Consider the following 21,327-nt stretch of genomic DNA (forward strand, 5'->3'; position numbering starts at 1 on the left):
TATTCCTAAATACAAAATAGATTCTGTGGTTATTCTTATTTCCAATGTGCTGATTTCCAATGTGCTTGAATCAGGAGAGACTAGAATGCATCCTCTGCTCAGTTTAATACAGAGAGGCTTTCATCCCACAAGTGTGGAGGTTCTGTCCTGGTCAGTCCTTCAACCAAAGAGAATGGGTGCATTTGAGCGGGTGACAGTTATGCAGTCAGTCTGGTGTGTGTGTTTCAGCAAGTGAGAATGTAAATGTATCTCAATGAGCAAATTCATGAGTGAGCTTGTGGCTTTGTATCTCATCCTCATTAAGATTGCTGTAGCCTTGATTTCTGAGGCATAAGATATTCTAATGTAACACAGTGGAACACCCCTAAACCCCTGGAGAGAAGGAGACAAGCAGAATGAAATGTCATCTTCTTTACTCTGTCAACTCTTTGAGTGAATCTTTAACAGGCTGCAGGCAGCTTGGGGCTCTGGCTCTTCTGCTCATCTGCCTATCATTGTAGAGAAAAGCTGGTTTATACTGCCACCTAGTGAGAATGATGAGACATTGCATTTACCTGTTATTTATTGCATACCTCAGCACTTGTTCTCAAAGCGAAGAACTCCTTATCTTTGAATCACCATCCAAGATGCATGGCCACAGCCAAAAAAGCTTTTCGTCATTAAGTCTGGAGGGTACTTTCACTGTCCTCTCCTCAATCTCTCGTCTTCACCACAGTTGGACCCCCACAGCAGAGACTTCTTAATGGACATGTTTGTTGTCATGTTGGGGTCGGTGAAATGAAAATATACAGCTAAGCCTAGAATAAATGTGTCATTAAAACCTGAAAGAAAAACGTGCCCTGGAGGAACGGAAATGAATCTTCACACAGGAAAGAAGTGGCTGTTTTCCGATAGAGGGCGCTAGTATGGGTAATTTGGTAGTGGACGAGGGCAAATATTTTTCCTCCCACGTAAAACGACGGCGAGGGTGTGGACGTAGACAGTCTGCTTTATCCCCAATCTAGCTATCCCTTTCTGTCTAATAATATATCCTGTGGAATCCATAGGGTAAGTTAAATTCAGTTGTCCTTTTTTTTTTTTTTTTACGCTGATGTATATTCACACTTAACAAACAAACCCAATAAATATTATGATTTCTATCGAGATTCTAGCTTCAGGCGTCCGGTCTGAAGTCAAAGAAGAGGAGGAAAAACGTCTCCAACTGTTTCCCTCCTTACGGGGCTTGATAATGTAACTAAGTATAAATGGTTGTTTAACAAACTTATTAAGTACCTAGTGCAGTAACTAGCCACAGTATAGCTTTGGACGTTTTCAGTAGCCTATTATCTTACGCGGTTATCAGTATTCAAAACTGCTGCTAAGTACTAACGCTAGCTATCAAACTAGCTCGACAGCCAGATACTGTACTATAGTAGGAGTAGCGGGCCAGCTAACTTAGTATAACGTTAGTATATGACATTCATGTTGAGCAGCCTTTGTCCAATGATTACTGATTGTAGCTGTTGTCAGTGTCTACAATGGTAGATACAGTATTTGCACACTTTGTACATTATTTTTACACAATAATACACTTTGCTTGAACACAGTAATTTACACAGTACCGAGTTATATTTTAATTAATCTCAAATAAATCATGCATCACTAACTACTAGGCTAACTACCTATATGGCTATAGCTAACTAGCAATTGTATTTTGGGAAAGAAGCCTAGTAAGAACATTTTCTCTAGCTAACTGTCAGGTACTATAAATTAGCTAGTTTTATGCGATTAGCTAGTCAAATGTAATTTGGAATGCTCCCTGACAGCCACTGCTCATGCCATGGGTCTCATGGGCTATTTATCTGTATGCATGTACGATAATATCCACTAATAGCACTAATATGACCTTTGTTTGGCTTCACAAATAAATTAATCTATGAATTTCAAACCAGTCTTCACTAAACCCAAAATGAAAGTGTATGTAGTTTGTGTTCTTCTAGTCCTGAGAAGCCTTCAGAAAATTGTTCAAACAGGGTTTTAAATCAACTCCGAGTAGTGGATTACTGCAGAGTTTGCCATCTGTCCCAGAACAGGTGTGAGTCACCACCAGGCGTTCGGTCAGGGTTTCCCAAACTCGGTGCACGGTTTGGTTTTTGCCCTAGCATAGTACACCGCTTATTCAACTAATCATCAAACTTTTATCATTTGAATCAGCTGTGTAGTGTTAGGGTAATAACCAAAACGTGCACCCTGAGTTTGGGGAGCACTGCGTTAGGTAAATCACAAACAACTTGGCTTTACTGCACACCCCATGCAGTTGATTCAGAGTTTGACTGGATTGCCCAATGCCTGAGAGGTCTCCTGTTGCACTGCAACTAGACAATCCTTGTGCTGCAGTGCTGTGAAACTAATGAGGGCCCTGAAAGCCTGCTGTGACCTTGTCAAAGTTTTTAGTCTATAGATTACATTGGTTGGAAGTTGGAACAGTGTTCGCTATCATGTTTTAGAATGTATTTAAGAACAGCGAGGAATCTCTGTCTGTAGTTACGTTCGTCGAGCGTTATCCTTCTCGTGTTTGTCTTTTCAGGATTGTGCCACTGGAACTCCACAGTGTAGCTGAAAGTCTCCTGTCGGTGTCCCTGACTAGCTGTTCTCTCCTTGCTAAGGGACGAATGCACTCCAGGCCACCCCTGAATTCCTTTGGCTGCCTCCCTTGTGTATCCCAGTCCCATCATCGTCTCTCAGATTGTGAGTGTAAGTTAACAGAAGAAGCAGAGTGAGCCATCATGGATGATATTTTTACCCAGTGCCGGGAAGGCAACGCAGTAGCTGTTCGCCTGTGGTTGGACAACACAGAGAATGACCTCAATCAGGGGTGAGTCTAACTTATCAGTACCTTTTTTAAAATACCTTTTTTTTGTGTCAGATGCTATCAGTATCAAGTCTCAGAATCATGCATGTAGGCAGGAGCTTGTGACCCGCTATCAGGAAGCCATGTCTCTATTGGACACACTCTTCGATGTTAAAATATCACACCCAAATGTTGGACTGCTCAGTCATTATTCTATAGCGTAATACACAAATGATAGTTACTTGGTGGAGTCATTCGATGGATTCAGATATTGGCAATTAATACTTTTACATCTGTTCTTTGCCAATCTCCTGTGTTGTTATGACCCTGGAGTTGTGTGCATATAATTAGTTTCACACAGCTGAAATGGGAGGAAAACTTCCAGGAATGTACAGATACCCACCACAACATCCCATGTACAATGAGAGGACATGGATGTCTATTGGTTTACTCGTACATCAAAAGCTGATGGGTAACATTGCTGGGTAATTGCGCTGTCATTGTATTTCTTTTGATGTGGTTGTTGTCGAGGACTGTGAGGGTTGTTTGTTGCTGGACTCCTAGCCAGCCCGACTCCCCAACTCTGTGTGATCGTGACCTGAGATTTGAATCCACTTCTTTCCGGACACGTGACTTGGCTTGGAATGTGAACTTAAAATGAAGCCAAGGATGGCAAATGTCTTGGAAATGTTTTCACATGTTCACTGCCCTGAAAATTTGTTTGACTTGCCATTTATATCAGGTTACTGGGCAAAGACAGAGAGAAGATAAAACAAAAATAATGGGTGTTTCCTGCCTTAGCTTGTTTATGTGGATGTTTTCATTTGACTCTATTGTAGACTGCAAAGCTATAGCCTAGCTCTAATGGTTGCATTTGGAGGTCCATTAGGCTGCGTTTACACAGGCAGCCCAATTCTGACTTTTTTTTCACTATTGGTCATTTGACCAGTCAGATCAACTCTGGAAAAATATCTGATGTGAAAAAATCGGATGTGATTGGTCAAAAGGCCAATCGTGGAAACAAATATCACAATGGGCTGCCTGTGTGAACACAGCCTTAGAAAGCAGGCTACATCATGCGTCCTGGCCTCCTCTCCAGTATGTGTCCTCGGTCAACTCGGTGAAGGGAAGCTCAGCAGGGCTTGTCACAACTGCTGGAACTCACAGACATTTCTGGAGGAAGGTGACTTAAAAGAAAATATACAATTTTTTTTTACCCCATCTGTCTTCTATTCAGGCCTGGTATCTCTGCATTCAGAGAGAACTATAGAGACACATAATTGTTGCCCCCAGGGCATGCTGTCTGAAGCTGTTCTTCTCAGTCTCATGCAGCGGCTTGATTGTTGTTGAGTACCATGCTTAGACATTACAGAGCACTATGCATATATTTTTTTTAAACCAGCTTTCATTGTTTCATTTTAGTTTTGCATTCATACTATTGTGTGTACTTCACTGTAAGTAGCCTATGGGATACACATGCATGGATCTATTGTATTTGTGTGAGTTTGCACGGCCGACCTAACACGTGTGACCCTTCTCCATTAGCCGATTGCCTGTCAAGTCCCACTTATCGGTTAGGTTGATGTATATTTTCCCATTGGGAGAAACACATCAGTACTGGGCCTTTCAGCCCCTGCAATAACTGTGATTACATTGGTTTTATAGCTGACTGTACAAACACCCACATCTGCCCTGTTGAATCCCACCATGTCCTATATATCCCTATCCCACACTTTCTCATTGACGGTTTAGCTCGTTTCTCTGTGTGGGTGCACAAATGTAAATGCGAGACAAGGACCGTAGTGGAATGCTGAATGCCCATAAAAGGAATAACACGCCAAAAATGAGCAAGAGAAAGGGGGGAGTAGTGTAAGCCAGGGAATTGTTGTGGGCTGGACATAGGGCGCAAACGTGTGTGTTAGGCAGCGTGTAGACAGGCGGCCCATTTCTGATCTCTTTTTTTCACTAGTTGGTCTTTTGACCAATCAGATCAGCTTTGAAAAATATCTGATGTGATTGGTCAAAAGACCAATTAGTGGAAAAAAGATCAGAACTCAGCTGCCTGTGCAAACGCAGCCTTAGTGTGTGCAAGGATTTTTCTGCCATTGAAATCCTTGTGTTGGCCGCTTGTGGATTTTCGGGACGCCTAAGTTCAAACAGTATAATTTTTTAAAATATTTTTAAAATACATTTCCGGGACGGTGAAATGCTTTCTATGCAAACGTAAATGACTAAAAACATATATACAGTATGTAGAAAAGATAATGGACCTTTTTTGAAAATGAATGGAAATATATATGGAGACCTTTTAGTGCCAAAAATAAAGGGTTAAATACACATAAAATAAATAATGGAAATGTTTCCTGATCTTTCCTGTCTCTCAGATATAGGACAGACACTTCAGAACTAACTTCCTTTAGATTTTGTTGGGGGACAATCTGTTCCATGTAGTGAATCTGTTATTCAATGTGTTTGTATGGCAGTAAAGCAAACACCATTTTTTTTTTTTTTCATATTTTTTTGTTTTTGTTTATACTTCAAGGGGTCTTAATTCAATATCAAATAGTAAAATGATCCTTGGTATGACCTTCTTAAAACAATTCCATATAACTTAATTGATGTGTTGGTTAATAAATCAATATTTGTGCATGACGAAATTTACAGACACAAAATGATCCCACCATGTCGAATGAACAAATTGTCGCCATTTATAAAATTGTACCGAAACTTCCTGTTTCTATCACAGCTATTGTGTTTTTTCTTTTATACGGAATTACTTGACTATGGATAGAAATGTGGTTTGTGTGAGTTTTTGCAGAAGGAATGCACAGGCAGAGCCATAACACTGTCCTCTCAATCATTCTTCTGTTTCCTGTACTCCTCTCCCAGTGGTAATAGATAGTGCCACTCATTTCCCCTCAACATTTCCTCATGATGGACCAGCTAATTACAAACGTGCGCAAATGAGTGCCACTTTTTAAAATGCAGCGTAAGGCTATTTCTTGAAGTTTAATCTTTCATTTAGGCAAACTCTACCATACTACTTTTTATTTTCTCTTATACCCATCTCTGATTGTAACGGAAACTGTAAATAAACATTTTAGAAAATTCCTTCACTGAAGATCGAGGCTCTTAAAGATAATATTGGCTACGTTTACACAGGCAGCCAATTCTTATCTTTTGACCAATTATTGGCAAAAGAGCTGATCAATTTGTCAAAAGACCAGAATTGAGCTGCCTGTGTAAACGCAGGTATTTCAGACGGTCAGTGTATTTGGTCCACTTAGCATAGAAAAAGCCGACACTAGAACATTACAAACATGACTCGCTGGCCCTGCCCAACCCCCGCTCTTCAAAATACCTTGTTTGTGGTGTGTGTGTGTGTGTGTGTGTGTGGTCTCTAGTGGACTGTTCTGCCAGTTTGCTGGGTGGCAAAGGAGTGTAGTATAGGCGTAGTATAGTCAAAGCACATTCAAGAAGAAAGAATCCTTAACATGAATTATACTTTAATTTCTTCTCAAGTCTAGCTGACTACTTCTGTAGAGTTCTGCTGTGGGTGAAACGCTGTCATTAGGTCTATATTCAGTGCTGTGATATACTATGGTAATGAGTTAGAGGCTCCTTGTTTGGTGAGGAGGGAGGGTGGGTTGTGTATGGTCACAGAGAATGCTGTTTATATTTAATTCCCGGGGGAGGTTGGTAAATGGTTAACCCGCCTAGCCCAGCCCCTGACTGGGCAGATCAGACAGTGGTCTAGGAGGGTCACCAACCTAACGTTAGGTCTGTGTGAGAGGGGCTGGCCCGGGACTGGGGTGTGAACTGTGGAGCCAGCTGTATACTCTGGGCCTTCCCAGCTCCCACTGGAGCCAGCTGTATACGCTGGGCCTTCCCAGCTCCCACTGGAGCCAGCTGTATACGCTGGGCCTTCCCAGCTCCCACTGGAGCCAGCTGTATACTCTGGGCCTTCCCAGCTCCCACTGGAGCCAGCTGCAACTAATCCTACTGTAGGCTACAGTCAGACATGAAACAAGTATGAGGTTTCTGAAATCAAGGTCATACCTCTTTAATTGGTAGCTTGACTCTCCTTTCTGTGACTGTGTGGATGGCTTGTTTCTTGTGTGTTTTACAGTGTGCAAATAGACTAGTGTGAAAGAGTAAATCCGTATCAGCCTATTGATGTAGGTCATATGATCGCACGGTGAGCTCAGCATAGAGACAGACAGGGTGTAGACGGGGCTCTTCAGTCTACAAATCTGAGCCCTGTTGGCAGGTGGAACTGCCTGAAATAACCCCACCCAGGGGGTTGGGGGGGCAGCCAGGACGGCAGGAGAAAGCACCTTTGAAGCCCCCTGGCCTGGGCAACCTTGCTGGGAAGGTTGGAGACACCCCCACTCCTGACTCCACTGATTGATTCATTGGCCTGGGTTAGAGCCCTGCACAGGTATGAATTTTAATCCCGAATCATGCCCGCGATGGTCAGGCCCTACACTACCCAAGCCAGATCGCTTCTGCCAAATTTAAGGCCCTGCCTGAAATCAGAGTTAACTTCCTTTTAGTAAATCCGTCAGCTTCTCCTCTCTGCATGCACTCTGCTCATTGCGGCAGTGCACTCTGCTCATTGGAGTCTGAGTAACCATAGCAACAGCTCTGCTTGGGCTGCTCTGCTCAACGAAGAGACATTAGAAGGCAGTTAGCTACTTTTCGTCACTCTAAACTCAGAAAATTAAACAAGCATTATTATTTTCTGTGAAATAAACTCTCCTGCAGTGGTGTAGTGGAGGGTATACGCTGTATACCCACGTATTCTTCAATTGGCATTGAGTATACTCACTACTTAATCCCCACACACCATATCAATTAATAAGACTGATGGAACAAATCAGAATGTTTAGCTTAAAATGTTAAAATTTCGTAACATTTTAGGCATAGCAATGGGCACACGGCGGTAGGTCTACGCCAGTAGATGCTCCTCAAAGGAGGAAGGGTGAATTAAAAAAAAACATTAAGTTATCCTTTTTAGATAACTACTAAATATATTCACGTCACCAAATAATAGATAAAACACACTGTTTTGCAATGAGGCTACTGTAGACTTTCAACAGCACTGTAGGGTAGCACCATGGTGTAGCCAGAGGACAGCTAGCTTCCATTCTCCTCTGGGTACATTGACTTCAATAGAAAACCTAGGAGGCTCATGGTTCTTATGACTACTCAAACACCTTTCTCAAACAGAGGGATGCTATGTTAGCTAGCTGGCTATGACTATCCAACACAACACTGGAACTCTTCCAAATCATGGTACGTTTTTGGTTTTACTAATTTATTACCGGCGGTGTAAGTGCTAAACACTTACTGACTGTACTCTTGTAACATTACTGTGTGATTGTAGCAGGTTAACTAACACGTTAGTTCTATTAGCTATGTTGACCTTAGGTAATATGGTGTCAACGATGTAAGTTGTGTGTAGCAGTTAGGATATGGTTTGGCTTGGAATTGTTTATTTTTTGGCCTGGTAACACAATGAAGGGAAAAGGTCATAAGAGGAGAGCACATAGATGCGAGAAGGAATACAACGTGGCTGCTATGAAAGTGAACTGTGTTTACGTGTGATCAAGGGTGTATTCATTCTGCCGAATCTGTTGAAGAAAAAAAAAGAATAAGAAAAAAAGTTTCTAAAATGGAAGTGAATGAAATGGGGTTAAACATACCTGAATTTGTCCAATAGAAACTCTCGTTGCAGCTGTTGGATTAACGATTACACCCTAGATCAGCTAGATACAGGCAAGAGTGTGCAAGGCGTTATTGAATGTGTCACGGTCTGTCCATGTGTCACCTCAATCTTCTCTCGACCTGTGCACGTTGTAAACTTTCATTCATAGTCTAGGTTGTAGCTACCTCATGATGGGTATATGGAAAATTATGTAGTAGCCTAAACCTACTGCTGTTACATTGAACTGGGTGAATATGCTGTAATAGAAATAAGGCCATGCTCATGAAGAAAATAATCGTCCTCCCTCAACTTAAACGGCACAATCCGTCGCTGGTATACGTGTGAAAGTTACAAAATGCAATTTGTGGGAAAACACCATTCTAAAATGTGTAATGTTTATGTGAGCGGTTTTATGGACAGAGATGGAAATATGTTAGAAATTTAGAGGAGAGTTCTTATGATGGAACAACTATCATGGGTTGCTAATATGACTAGGAATAATGGTTTGGCTTCTAGACAAAGAAAGAATTTAGAAAACCAATAGAACAGGAGAATGCATATGAAGAAGCCTTTATCAAATTATTGCCTCCATGTTTCTATGGTGGGATTTGGGCAATAGGGTACATTGAAGCAAGTTAAGACATGCCTCATAATATGAAGTGAAACGTCCAGGTTTCAAACAATTAAGGAACAGTAAAAATATAGCAATACTAATGATGGGCCTAACAGTCTTCTGGTAGAGGGGAAGGCTTTCCCAAAAACCTTCTCAATTAAATGTTAACTAGCTACAAAATAGCCTATGCCTAGCTGGTGAAAAACACCATGATTATTTGCATCAATCCAGTGGCCATTTGTTTAGCAACCTCCATCTCATGTGCTAGAGAAACCTATTAACCAAACAACAGTTCTAGGTGCCTGTGCACTGGAATGAAAGGGTAACTAACTACACCTCAAGTGGTCTCCTGTTGTGGTTTAAGCATTGATATGGACTTTGACAACAAAATTAATGTTTTTTTCTCTTTAAAAAAAGTGTGACTGGGGAAAAAAAGGATCTGAAACCTGTGAATTTCTGGCTCAGTTGACACTCTTTTTACAGCTTGGGTTGGCCTGACTGTGAAAGACCAATATGTGATTGATCATTTTAGGTCATTCAGAGGGTATGTCACTGTTTCGCATTGAATTTTTCATGGGGGGGGGATGGGATATCTTTGCCTGGTGGGCCATTTGGGAAATGTTTTGCTAAATTTGAGTATACCCATTTCTCCAAGCACCACTACGCCACTGCTCTCTTTAGTGACCCACTGAAGGGTTGATAGGTTGCTTTAAATGGCCTGTATGGACTATGGCTGCACAGTTAATCGAATTCACATCTACATCGTAATATTGACGTGCAATATCCATATCGCATGCAATATTTTGAAATGCATCTCCATTTATTGTTTACTCCGGTTTTGTTTTATCCTTGTGGCTGCTTCCCACACACCAAGCCCCGCCCCCTGTCACTCAAGGAGCGCAGTTCCTCCTCCCCGCTGTTAGATTCAATATAAATGTGCATGCTGTTCTGTTAGGTCAAACGATTGTTCCAAATTAGAACGATGCTTCTTTCCACTTCTTAATACAAGTCATTATATTTCTTTGATTCCAACAGTTCACCTAAGTGTTTTGCTTTATATTGTGTGTCAAATCGCAATATTTTGTGAAAACAAATTGCAATTAGATTTTTTGGGGCCCATATTGTGCAGCCATAGTATGGACTCATCCTGAATGAACTCTGCTGGGATCATTGATTTACAATTTCTGTCCTACTTGATATCATTGTCTGCTGGAGAGGGCCGCTGTATGAGTACATTGGGCTAAATCTGTTCTGAGCACATCTACAGAAGGTCATCCACCCAGGTTTCTGGATGGTGTGTGTTAGGGGAGGCAGGGTCTCTGTTCCACCCAGGTTTCTGGATGGTGTGTGTTAGGGGAGGCAGGGTCTCTGTTCCACCCAGGTTTCTGGATGGTGTGTTAGGGGAGGCAGGGTCTCTGTTCCACCCAGGTTTCTGGATGGTGTGTGTTAGGGGAGGCAGGGTCTCTGTTTCACCCAGGTTTCTGGATGGTGTGTGTTAGGGGAGGCAGGGTCTCTGTTCCACCCAGGTTTCTGGATGGTGTGTGTTAGGGGAGGCAGGGTCTCTGTGGGCCTCATTGATGCTGTTTTCCCCGGAACACAGTCTCCTGTGTGTTGTTGTGGAAGTGGAGGGTTAGAAATCCATAAAGGGGGCTGTTTTCATCACAATACCCCCCCCCCAGTTCTTAACTACCAGATCTAAACATTCAGCACTTTTCTCTCACTGTTGTGTTTCTAGCAAGTGCAGCGTGATTTAATTTACACACAGAGCGTCATGCGTCTTGGCACAAATCATACGCACATCAGAGCCCTATGGAATTCTTCTGACATTCAGGAATGAGTGGAGAATGGAAAATTTCATAGTCGAATTCATCTCCATTTGTTGACAGGCTGCGAGAGAGAAGGAAAGAGGGAGGGAGCTAGTGGTAGAAGGGAGGGTAGTGGAGAAGTTTTGGCGTGTGAGGGAACAATCTGTGGAGGGGGGGCTGAGGTGATGAAGGCCAGTGACAGGATAACGCAGCAGAGGCCCGAGAAATGCAGCATGACATAACACATAGCAGCTGGGGAGTCGTGTGTGTGTGTGTGTGTGTGCACCCTGGTGAAGGAAGTCTCCCCGACCCTTATAAGGCCTGCAGAGAATGCTTGTCCTGCTGTTGTTTTAGTCCCCCTTTTGTGACTGCCTCACTACTATACGCCAGCCAGCTCTCTGTCCCCACTGCCTCACTACTATATCAAATTTTAGTAGTCACATGCGCTAAATACAACAGGTGTAGACCTTGCAGTGAAATGCTTACTTACAAGCCCTTAACCAAAAATGCAGTTTAAAAAAATACAGATAAGAATAAGAAATAATAAGTAATTAAAGAGCAGCAGTAAAATAACAATAGCGTGACTATATACATGGGGGCACCGGCTAGTCGAGGTAACTTAGGAAATATATACATGTAGGTAGTGTTATTAAAGTGACTATGCATAAATGATAACAGAGTAGCAGCGGTGTAAGGGGGGGGCAATGCAAATAGTCTGGGTAGCCATTTTGATTAGATGTTCAGGAGTCTTATGGCTTGGGGGTAGAAGCTGTTTAGAAGCCTCTTGGACCTAGACTTGGTGCTCCGGTACCACTTGCCGTGCGATAGCAGAGAGAACAGTCTTTGACTAGGGTGGCTGGAGATTTTGACACATTTTAGGGCCTTCCTCTGACACCGCCTGGTATATAGAGGTCCTGGATGTCAGGAAGCTTGGCCCCAGTGATGGACTGGGCCAGTCGCACTACTTTCTGTAGTGCCTTGCGGTCGGAGGCCGAGCAGTTGCCATACCAGGCAGTGATACAACCAGTCAGGATGGTGCAGCTGTAGAACCTTTTGAGGATCTGAGGACCCATGCCAAATCTTTTCAGTCTCCTGAGGTGGAATAGGCATTGTCGTGCCCTCTTCACAATTGTGGACCATGTTCGTTTGTTGGTGATGTGGACACCAAGGAACTTGAAGCTCTCAACCTGCTCCACTGCAGCCCTGTTGATGAGAATGGGGGCGTGCTCGATCCTCTCTTTCCTGTAGTCCACAATCATCATTGTCTTGATCACGTTGAGGGAGAGGTTGTTGTCCTGGCACCACACAACCAGGTCTCTGACCTCCCTATAGGCTGTCTTGTCGTTGTTGGTGATCAGGCCTACCACGCCGGCCAGCTCTCGTCCTGTCCCCACTGCCTCTCTACCATACGCCGGCCAGCTATCGTCCTGTCCCCACTGCCTCTCTACCATACGCCGGCCAGCTCTCGTCCTGTCCCCACTGCCTCTCTACTATACGCCGGCCAGCTCTCGTCCTGTCCCCACTGCCTCTCTACCATACGCCGGCCAGCTCTCGTCCTGTCCCCACTGCCTCTCTACCATACGCCGGCCAGCTCTCGTCCTGTCCCCACTGCCTCTCTACCATACGCCGGCCAGCTCTCGTCCTGTCCCCACTGCCTCTCTACCATACGCCGGCCAGCTCTCGTCCTGTCCCCACTGCCTCTCTACCATACGCCGGCCAGCTCTCGTCCTGTCCCCACTGCCTCTCTACCATACGCCGGCCAGCTCTCGTCCTGTCCCCACTGCCTCTCTACCATACGCCGGCCAGCTCTCGTCCTGTCCCCACTGCCTCTCTACTATACGCCGGCCAGCTCTGTCTTTCCACATTTCTACTTTGCTTTCCTTGTCATGCACACATTCTCTGCCTGAGCTGGGTTCGGTATGAAAAAAACGGGACATTTTCAGTTAAACAGTTCCTGTGAAGGTTTTGGAGAAACGTGTTGTTCAGTACAAAGCGTTCAATTGAACTGAACGCACTAACCATGCTCTCTTGCGCCTCTGTCTGATTGACTGTCATTGTCACTGTTATGGTTGTTAAGGTCATCGCGGGGACGCTGTCATGAGGTGTCACTCCTGTCCTGTCACTGAGGCCAGTCAGGCCACTGTCCTAACATGTGTTTCTGTCACTGTGACTAAAGCAGAGTGGGACGGGTTGCCACTGCCAGCAGCACATCTCCTCTGTTGCTCTGTGACTGGCTGCAGGGCAGGCTGAGTTCACATTTAGTTCCTGTTTCCTGGCTGGACGTTGGCAGAATTTAAGAATCAGTCATGATCTGTTTTCACCATTTCTCTGTTCTTTGCTCACAGCTGTGCGTCGCTGCACTGCGTTCCCCTGCCTACTTCCTAACTCTGCTGTTTTCAGTTGATATAAACACTTTGAAGGCTTACTTAAAGGCACTTCATGTTTCTATAAGCCATTAGGCAAAGCAGGCACATGGAATTAGTCTATAAGCCATTAGACCTACACCATTACTCAGAGAGAGAGTCCTGCTAGGCGCTTTCAGTTCTATACTGCTGTTATATGACAGAGTTGTGTGGTCTCATTTAGACGACCAGAGGCTAGTAGTTTCCTCATTGCTAGTAGTAAACAGTCCGTGGTGTTATTCTGTCCTCAGGGATGACCATGGCTTCAGTCCTCTCCACTGGGCCTGCAGGGAAGGCCGCTCCAGCGTGGTGGACATGCTCATCATGAGAGGGGCTCGCATCAACGTCATGAACAGAGGAGATGACACGCCCCTGCACCTGGCCTCCAGCCACGGCCACAGAGACATCGTGGGCAAGGTGGGGCTGAGTGGACACACTGCACAAAACCTACTTGCATACATACACACTGCACTCACTACACACACACATATGAACACTTGAGATCAATTAAATCATTGGGTTGATATAGCTTCTCTTTAGGTTGATATAGCTTCACCTATAGAAGCCCAGGAAGGAACTTAAGAAACCAGAGTTGATGGCTGCCCAACACCCCAACTCACTGCATGGTTAAGACTTGTCTGCTCTTGTTCCAGTGCTGATTTACATCAGTCGCAGTTTCTGGTTTGGTAGCGCTGCATAACCATGGTTATGATTTGGTTTAATATTAGACATGTTACAATACCTCTGGAATGTGTGAGCAGGCAGGGGATACCCTTTTCCAGGCCTGCCATAGGTGGATTACTAGTGCCACTGTATATAATCCAAACAGGATCTGGACAGCCTTTTGTTGTATCTAATCTTGTGGTTCTGTCTCCTAGCTGATTCAGTGCAAAGCAGACACCAACACTGCCAATGAGCATGGCAACACACCATTGCATTACGCCTGCTTCTGGGGACAGGAGCTAGTGGCTGAGGTCAGTATGCCCCCTGGTGGCCTACTCTGGCTACTGCCTCTGTTTTCTATGTGAACAACAGCTTGTTATGTACCACTGGAGTTACATTGATGTCTGTCTTCCTCAGGACCTGGTGACTAATGGAGCTCAGGTGAACATCTGTAATAAGTATGGAGAAACTCCTCTGGACAAAGCCAAACCTTACCTGCGTGAAGCCCTCCAAGGTATTCAACATCCCATTACTCTGCACCATCTGTTGGCAAGAAAAAGGTGATTATTATCTGTGTGTGTTAGCCCTGTTACCTAATCAATGCGTGCTTTGTGTTCACCCCCCTCAGAGAAAGCAGAAAAGTTGGGCCAGAGTTTGACCAAGGTCCCCTTCAAGGACACGTTCTGGAAAGGCACCACCAGAACTCGACCCCGTAAGTCCCACAGCCACAAAGCCATTTACAAGCTGCCTGGTTTTCAGTACTACACTCTGAGAAAGCAATAAGGAAATATCAGGCACAGTTTGTAGGAATGAACATCCAGTAAATGTCCCACATGTCTCTGGTAGTCTCCAAATGCCTGATGACATTTCCACTACCTTTCAGTGTGCTAAATTGTGCAGAAATAGTAGGGCTTTTTGCCTCTTCAACTCTGTCCTCTGTCCTCTGTGTGTCAATGCCTACAGGTAATGGCACGTTGAACAAAGCAGCAGGCATTGACTTCAAACAGCTCTCTCTCCTGGCTAAGATCAATGAGAACCAGTCTGGAGAAGTATGGAGCTGTTGTTTCTACATTACTGTTGTTTTATCTGTTACTGATGTCCACAATAACGCATGTTACAAAGTGATCAATCTCACACCAGCATATGTTTTGCATAGTTATACTGTATATTGTGGAGGTTCTGCTGGAACTTTGTCTCAATGCTTCTTTCTTCTTTAGTTGTGGCAAGGCCGCTGGCAGGGGAATGAGGTTGTGGTGAAAGTGTTGAAGGTTCGCGACTGGTCCACCAGAAAAAGCAGAGACTTCAATGAGGAGTATCCCAAACTCCGGTAATAACTGTTTACCCGCTTATTGTTCATTGTAGGTGTATTTTCTCCTGTTGTGTGGATATCATGACGGTCTTCCTCTTGTACCTTTTTTATTCACTGGATTGTCCATCATATGTCCCATCCTATATGCATATTTGTCTGTCTCCTCCCCCCTGTCCCTCTTCCTCGGGCCCATCCCAGGATATTCTCCCACCCCAATGTGCTGCCCATGTTGGGAGCGTGTCAGTCTCCTCCCGCCCCTCACCCCATCATCATCACACACTGGATGCCCTATGGCTCCCTCTACAACGTGCTTCACGAGGGCACCAGTGAGTACCACATTAACCTGCACTGTACTAAAGACTTCCAATAAGGTCATTGATTCATAGAATATTCCTGGACGTCTGTTTGAAGTGCAGGCTTAAGTATTGGAAAAGATAGCTATTCATATTACTGTACTAGTTACAAGAGAAGGAGTACAATGTTACAGCTGTTGCTGACGTGTGAAAATGACTGACATGGCTCTGTTGTCTTCTGTCAGACTTTGTGGTTGACCAGACACAGGCGGTGAAGTTTGCTTTGGACATTGCCTGTGGGATGGCCTTCCTGCACACGCTCGAGCCCATGATCTCACGGCACTCTCTCAACAGCAAGAGCGTCATGGTGAGAGATGAGACTCACATTAACATTACATATTCACTACAGTGATGTAGTTGTCATGTCTTTCTCTCATGCTTCTTATGCCTTGGTGGATGACTGACTTTGTGTTCGAAACCCACTGTTATAATGACCTGATATTCCTTGACAGATCGACGAGGACATGACAGCCAGGATCAGCATGTCAGACGTCAAGTTCTCCTTCCAGTGTCCAGGCAGGATGTACTCCCCAGCATGGGTAGCCCCTGAAGGTACATCACACACTCAGCCATTTTCTCTGCTTACCGCTTTTCACCTTTGAGAATGTAAATATTTGCTTTCTGTAACTATAAGGTATACAACTCCTACAGCTATGAACGTGTGTGTGTGTGTGAGATTCTCTCTCTGTCCTGTGCCCATGCAGCCCTGCAGAAGAAGCCTGAGGAGATCAACCGGCGGTCAGCAGACATGTGGAGCTTCGCTGTGTTGCTATGGGAGCTGGTGACCAGGGAGGTGCCCTTTGCTGACCTCTCCAACATGGAGATCGGCATGAAGGTTAGACCGCTGGAGCTCAGGGTGCTAGAAGTTATAGGATTCGTTACAACATAGGAATCTCAAAACACAAGTCTCAGTTTAGTCTTGTCCTTCCCAGAGTGTCTTTGACATGGTTCTATCTCTGTTCTGCCCTCAGGTGGCCCTGGAAGGCCTACGACCCACAATTCCTCCGGGCATCTCACCCCATATCTGCAAGCTCATGAAGATCTGTATGAACGAAGATCCTGCCAAGAGGCCTAAATTTGACATGATCGTACCCATCCTAGAGAAAATGCAGGACAAGTGAACTGCTTTTTTGCTCTGCCTTGAGCAGAGCAAAACCCCAGATATCTTTCCCCAGATATCATCCAGAGATGTGGTGCTTACCAGTGTTGCCTTAGACCTACTCTCACTACTTACTGCTGCCCTCAATGTCACTAACTTAAGCCTCTGAAAACGGCGACAGTCACTTGTTCTATTCTTGATTATGATTTTTACTTGACTTATCAAGACAAGTTTTTATCAGTACTTTCATCTACGTCACAGTCTTATCGCGTCCATGCTGGAGCTAAGAATGGACACTTACGACTGTTGTGTTCTAATCATGTGGACTGAGTACAAGCCTCTGTGACTGAATAACCTGTGGAGGTCAGGATGACAATCTGTCTTTCGCACTGCTTCCTTTCTTTACCCCTGGAGGATGTCTCACTAACTAGGGGTCAGACGCTGTAAAGTGACTTGCAACCTATTATTCCTGATAATGAAAGCTCTTACGAAAACAACACGTTGCTGTATTATCCTGAAGCTTGTCTTGTGGAACTGAGTGTGTACTATATGGCTTGTTTCCTCCTTTATTGTTTCATGTGCAAGTAGTATGTATGCAAACAGGGTTATAGGACTGCTCCTGCTGTTAGACTATTTATCCAACAAAGCATTTCAATGTCCAGTATTCTTCAGGAAGTGCAGGGGAATGAGCGGAACCACTTTTTACACGTGCGCTACTTTGTTAATCGTTCATCTTTGATTCCAACGGCTGTTGAAAGAGGGAACTACCCTCTGGGTGGGACGTCAGAAGTATAGTATCTGACTTTATAAGGCATCCGCATACTAGGTTCGGTTTGATCCTAGCATAACTTGGTTAGGCGACGGGAATGTCTGTGCCTTGCAAACTTCATTAAGACATTTGCTTGAAAAACGAGAAAGCGTCAATATTACTTTAGCCCGCTTCAGAAGCCATACAACACAGCCATAATACTTCTTCAAAATTGCCTGAATTAATCTAACATAAAACAAGGAATCTGTAATCAATGTTGACCTTTTTGCTGAGGTCTTAGTTGCACAATTTTACATCTAAGCTGTATGTTGCAGTATTTCTCAAGTTAACAAAATGTGTGTGAAAACTTCTCATAGAATGACAACACGTAATTGAAGAATTCCTTTTGACTAATCACTGATGAAAGGGCGTGGTCTTTGGCTACCAAACTTCAGCTTGCCTCAAGGAACAGAAGTGTGCTGTAACAGGTGAAAAAACACCTGTCGAATGCTGCTGAACACCAAAACGAACAAAAACGACAACATTTTGTCAATATATGCACAAACTTTTTCGACTGGGAAGCATACCTCTCTGTGCACTGCATCAGACATGCTTACATAGATAGTTTGTTATATTTCATCCACAGTATTTTCTGCCCTCAGATCATTGGGATTTGTTTTCTTCAACTCTCATCTTCGTTGAATTCTGTGGTTATGTTTATGCCTGAGGCAATTCTCAACTTTTCACAGGCGAGTGAAGATGAAATGGACAATAAGGGGATAACATTAACATTCTGCTATCTGTTACTTTTTGTTTCCGCTTGCTTTTTGACTTAACTGCATTGTTGTGCCCTGATATGAGTTAGTTCCGTCTTTATTGGCCAATGTTAAACTTATTTGTTGTTGAACATGTGTTCTTTCTGTGCCTCCACCAGCTTGCTTATTTCTGCTGAATCACTGGGGTAAAAGCCAAAACCAAGCATGTCTTATACAATGTATGTAATTTATAAGTATATAAATAAAAAATGTTGGCATCTAGTCCGAAAGATCTTGTTTTGGTGTATTTCTCAGGCTAGTGCATGATAGTGGAGGTTAATTCATGCAGCTAGGCACAGACAGGAAAGTATATGGCAGAATTACCAGCATTTACTACAAAGTTTTCTGTCAAATTGTATTGGTCACATACACATTTAGCAGATGTTATTGTGGGTGTAGCGAAATGCTTGTCCTCAATTTGTCTTTTTTTTTTTTATTAGGTCTAGTATACTGAACAAAAATATAAGTGTAACGATTTTACTGAGTAAATATAAGGAAATCTGTGAACTTACATAAATTAGAGCCTAATGAATTTATTTCATATGACTGGACAGGGGCACAGCCATTGGAGGGTATAGGCCCACCCACTGGGGAGCCAGGCCCAGCCAATCAGAATGAGTTTTCCCCACAAAAGGGCATTATTACAGACAGAAATACTCCTCAGTTTCATCAGCTTTTGGGGTGGCTGGTCTCAGACGATACTGCAAGTGAAGAAGCTGGATATGCAGGTCTTGGGCTGGTGTGGTTGTGAGGCCGGTTGGACGTACTGCCAAATTCTCTAAAATGACATTGGAAGCATCTTATGGTAAAGAAATGAACATAAAATTCTCTGGCAACAGCTGTGGTCGACATTCCTGCAGTCTGCATGCCAATTGCACGCTCCCTCAAAATTTGAGACATCTGTGGCATTGCGTTGTGTGGCAAAACTGCACATTTTAGGTGTGCTGGGGACAATAAAAAGCCAAAGGTTCTTGATATGCCACATCTGTCAGGTGGATGGATTATTTTGGCAAAGGAGAAATGCTCACTAACAGGGATGCAAACAAATTTGTGCATACATTTTGAGAGAAAAGCTTTTTGTGCGTAATGGAAGTTATTGGGATCTTTTATTTCAGCTCATGAAACATGGGGCCAACACTTTACATGTTGCATTTATATTTTTATTCAGTGTATATCAGGGGTTCCAAACCTTTTCACTTGGGGGCCCCCCCTTCCAGCATTGGGGGAAGACATTAGCTGACAGGCTAGTTTATCTGGACATTTCTGACAAGTTATAGATAGCTCTCTAAGGTATGCAATGACTAACATGACAAGAGGAACTGATGATGCACTACCCAATTTCTGAATTGTACCTTGCATTTTACGATTACAACATTCAAGAGTAATTTTAAACCCGGACTTCCTTTTAAAATATATATCCGCAAAACACCAGTCTCAACATCAACAGTGAAGAGGCGACTCCAGGATGCTGGCTTTCTAGACAGAGTTCCTTTGTCCAGTGTCCGTGTTCCTTTGTCCAGTTCCAGTCTGAGATATGGCTTTTTCTTTGCAACTCTGCCTAGAAGGCCAGCATCCTGGAGTCACCTCTTCACTGTTGACGTTGAGACTGGTGTTTTGCGGGTACTATTTATTGAAGCTGCCAGTTGAGGACATGTGAGGCATCTGTTTCTCAAACTAGACACTCTAATGTACTTGTTCTCTTGCTCAGTTGTGCAGTGGGGCATCCCACTCCTCTTTCTATTCTGGTTAGAGCCAGTTTGCACTGTTCTGTGAAGGGAGTAGTACCCAGCGTTGTGCGAGATCTTCAGTTTCTTAGCAATTTCTCGCATGGAAAGGCCTTCATTTCTAGGAACAAGAATAGACTGACGAGTTTCAGAAGAAAGTTCTTTGTTTCTTGCCATTTTGAGCCTGTAACCGAACTCACAAATGCTGATGCTCCAGATACTCATCTCGTTTAAAGAAGGCCAGTTTTACTGCTTCTTTAAATCAGAACATCAGTTTTCAGCTGCGCTAACATAATTGCAAAAGGGTTTTCTAATGATCAATTCGCCTTTTTAAAATGATAAACTTGGATTAGCTAACATAACGTGCCATTGGAACACAGGAGTGATGGTTGCTGATAATGAATGGGCCTCTGTACGCCTATGTAGATATTCCATAAAAAATCTGCCGATTCCAGCTACAATAGTCATTTACAACATTAACAACGTCTACACTGTATTTCTGATCAATTTTATGTTATTTTAATGGACAAGAAATGTGCTTTTCTTTCAAAAACAAGGTAATTTCTAAGTGACCCCAAACTTTTGAACGGTAGTGTGCATATGAGATGAGTAATGTAAGATATGTAAACATTATTAAAGTGGCATTATTAAAGTGGCCAATGATTTAACGTCTATGTAGGCAGCAGCCTCTTTGTGCTAGTGATGGCTGTTCAAAAGTCTGATGGCCTTGAGATAGATGTTTTTCAGTCTCTCGGTCCCAGCTTTGATGGACCTGTACTGACCTCACCTTCTGGATGGTAGCGGGGTGAACAGGCAGTGGCTCGGGTGGTTGTTGTCCTTGATGATCTTTTTGGCCTTCCTGTGACATCGAGTGCTGTAGGTGTCCTGGAGGGCAGGTAGTTTGCCTCCGGTGATGCGTTGTGCAGACCGCACCACCCTCCGGAGAGCCCTGAGGTTGTGGGCGGTGCAGTTGTCATACCAGGCAGTGATACAGCCCGACAGGATGCTCTCAATTGTGCATCTGTAAAAGTTTGTGAGGGTTTTAGGTGTCAAGACAAATTTCTTCAGCCTCCTTAGGTTGAAGAGGTGCTGTTGCACCTTCACCACACTGTCTTTGTGGGTGAAGCATTTCAGTTTGTCCGTGATGTGTACGCTGAGGAACCTAAAACTTTCCACCTTCTCCACTACTATCCCGTCGATGTGGATAGGGTGCTCCCTCTGCTGTTTCCTGAAGTCCACGATCATCTCCTTTGTTT

At 43.8% G+C, this 21,327-nt stretch overlaps 1 protein-coding gene across 2 annotated transcripts; it reads left to right on the forward strand.

Annotated features, from left to right (window-relative positions):
- Positions 1-938: 938 nt before the first annotated feature.
- On the forward strand, positions 939-18,577 carry LOC115163685 (integrin-linked protein kinase). 2 transcript variants are annotated; one of them, XM_029715760.1, is made up of 13 exons: positions 939-1,047; positions 2,567-2,854; positions 13,612-13,777; positions 14,239-14,334; positions 14,441-14,537; positions 14,652-14,735; positions 14,987-15,072; positions 15,241-15,350; positions 15,531-15,658; positions 15,871-15,992; positions 16,138-16,237; positions 16,390-16,520; positions 16,657-18,577. In XM_029715760.1, the coding sequence occupies exons 2-13, from the start codon at positions 2,766-2,768 to the stop codon at positions 16,804-16,806; spliced, it is 1,359 nt and encodes a 452-aa protein (XP_029571620.1). In that variant the 5' UTR covers positions 939-1,047; positions 2,567-2,765; the 3' UTR covers positions 16,807-18,577. The 2 variants fall into 2 exon arrangements, with proteins under 2 accessions (XP_029571620.1, XP_029571621.1); XM_029715761.1 differs by lacking the exon at positions 939-1,047 and adding an exon at positions 1,134-1,230.
- Positions 18,578-21,327: the final 2,750 nt, after the last annotated feature.

Source organism: Salmo trutta, chromosome 26 (assembly GCF_901001165.1).
Source record: "Salmo trutta chromosome 26, fSalTru1.1, whole genome shotgun sequence".
NCBI classification, from domain to species: Eukaryota; Metazoa; Chordata; class Actinopteri; order Salmoniformes; family Salmonidae; genus Salmo; species Salmo trutta.

Excerpts from the sequence above, each read along its gene's own strand:
- LOC115163685 (XM_029715760.1), top strand. The coding sequence starts at position 2,766 with ATGGATGATATTTTTACCCAGTGCCGGGAAGGCAACGCAGTAGCTGTT. Across the intron at positions 2,855-13,611 it reads GAGAATGACCTCAATCAGGG|GGATGACCATGGCTTCAGTC; the intron begins GTGAGTCTAACT and ends TTCTGTCCTCAG. Across the intron at positions 15,659-15,870 it reads CGTGCTTCACGAGGGCACCA|ACTTTGTGGTTGACCAGACA; the intron begins GTGAGTACCACA and ends GTCTTCTGTCAG.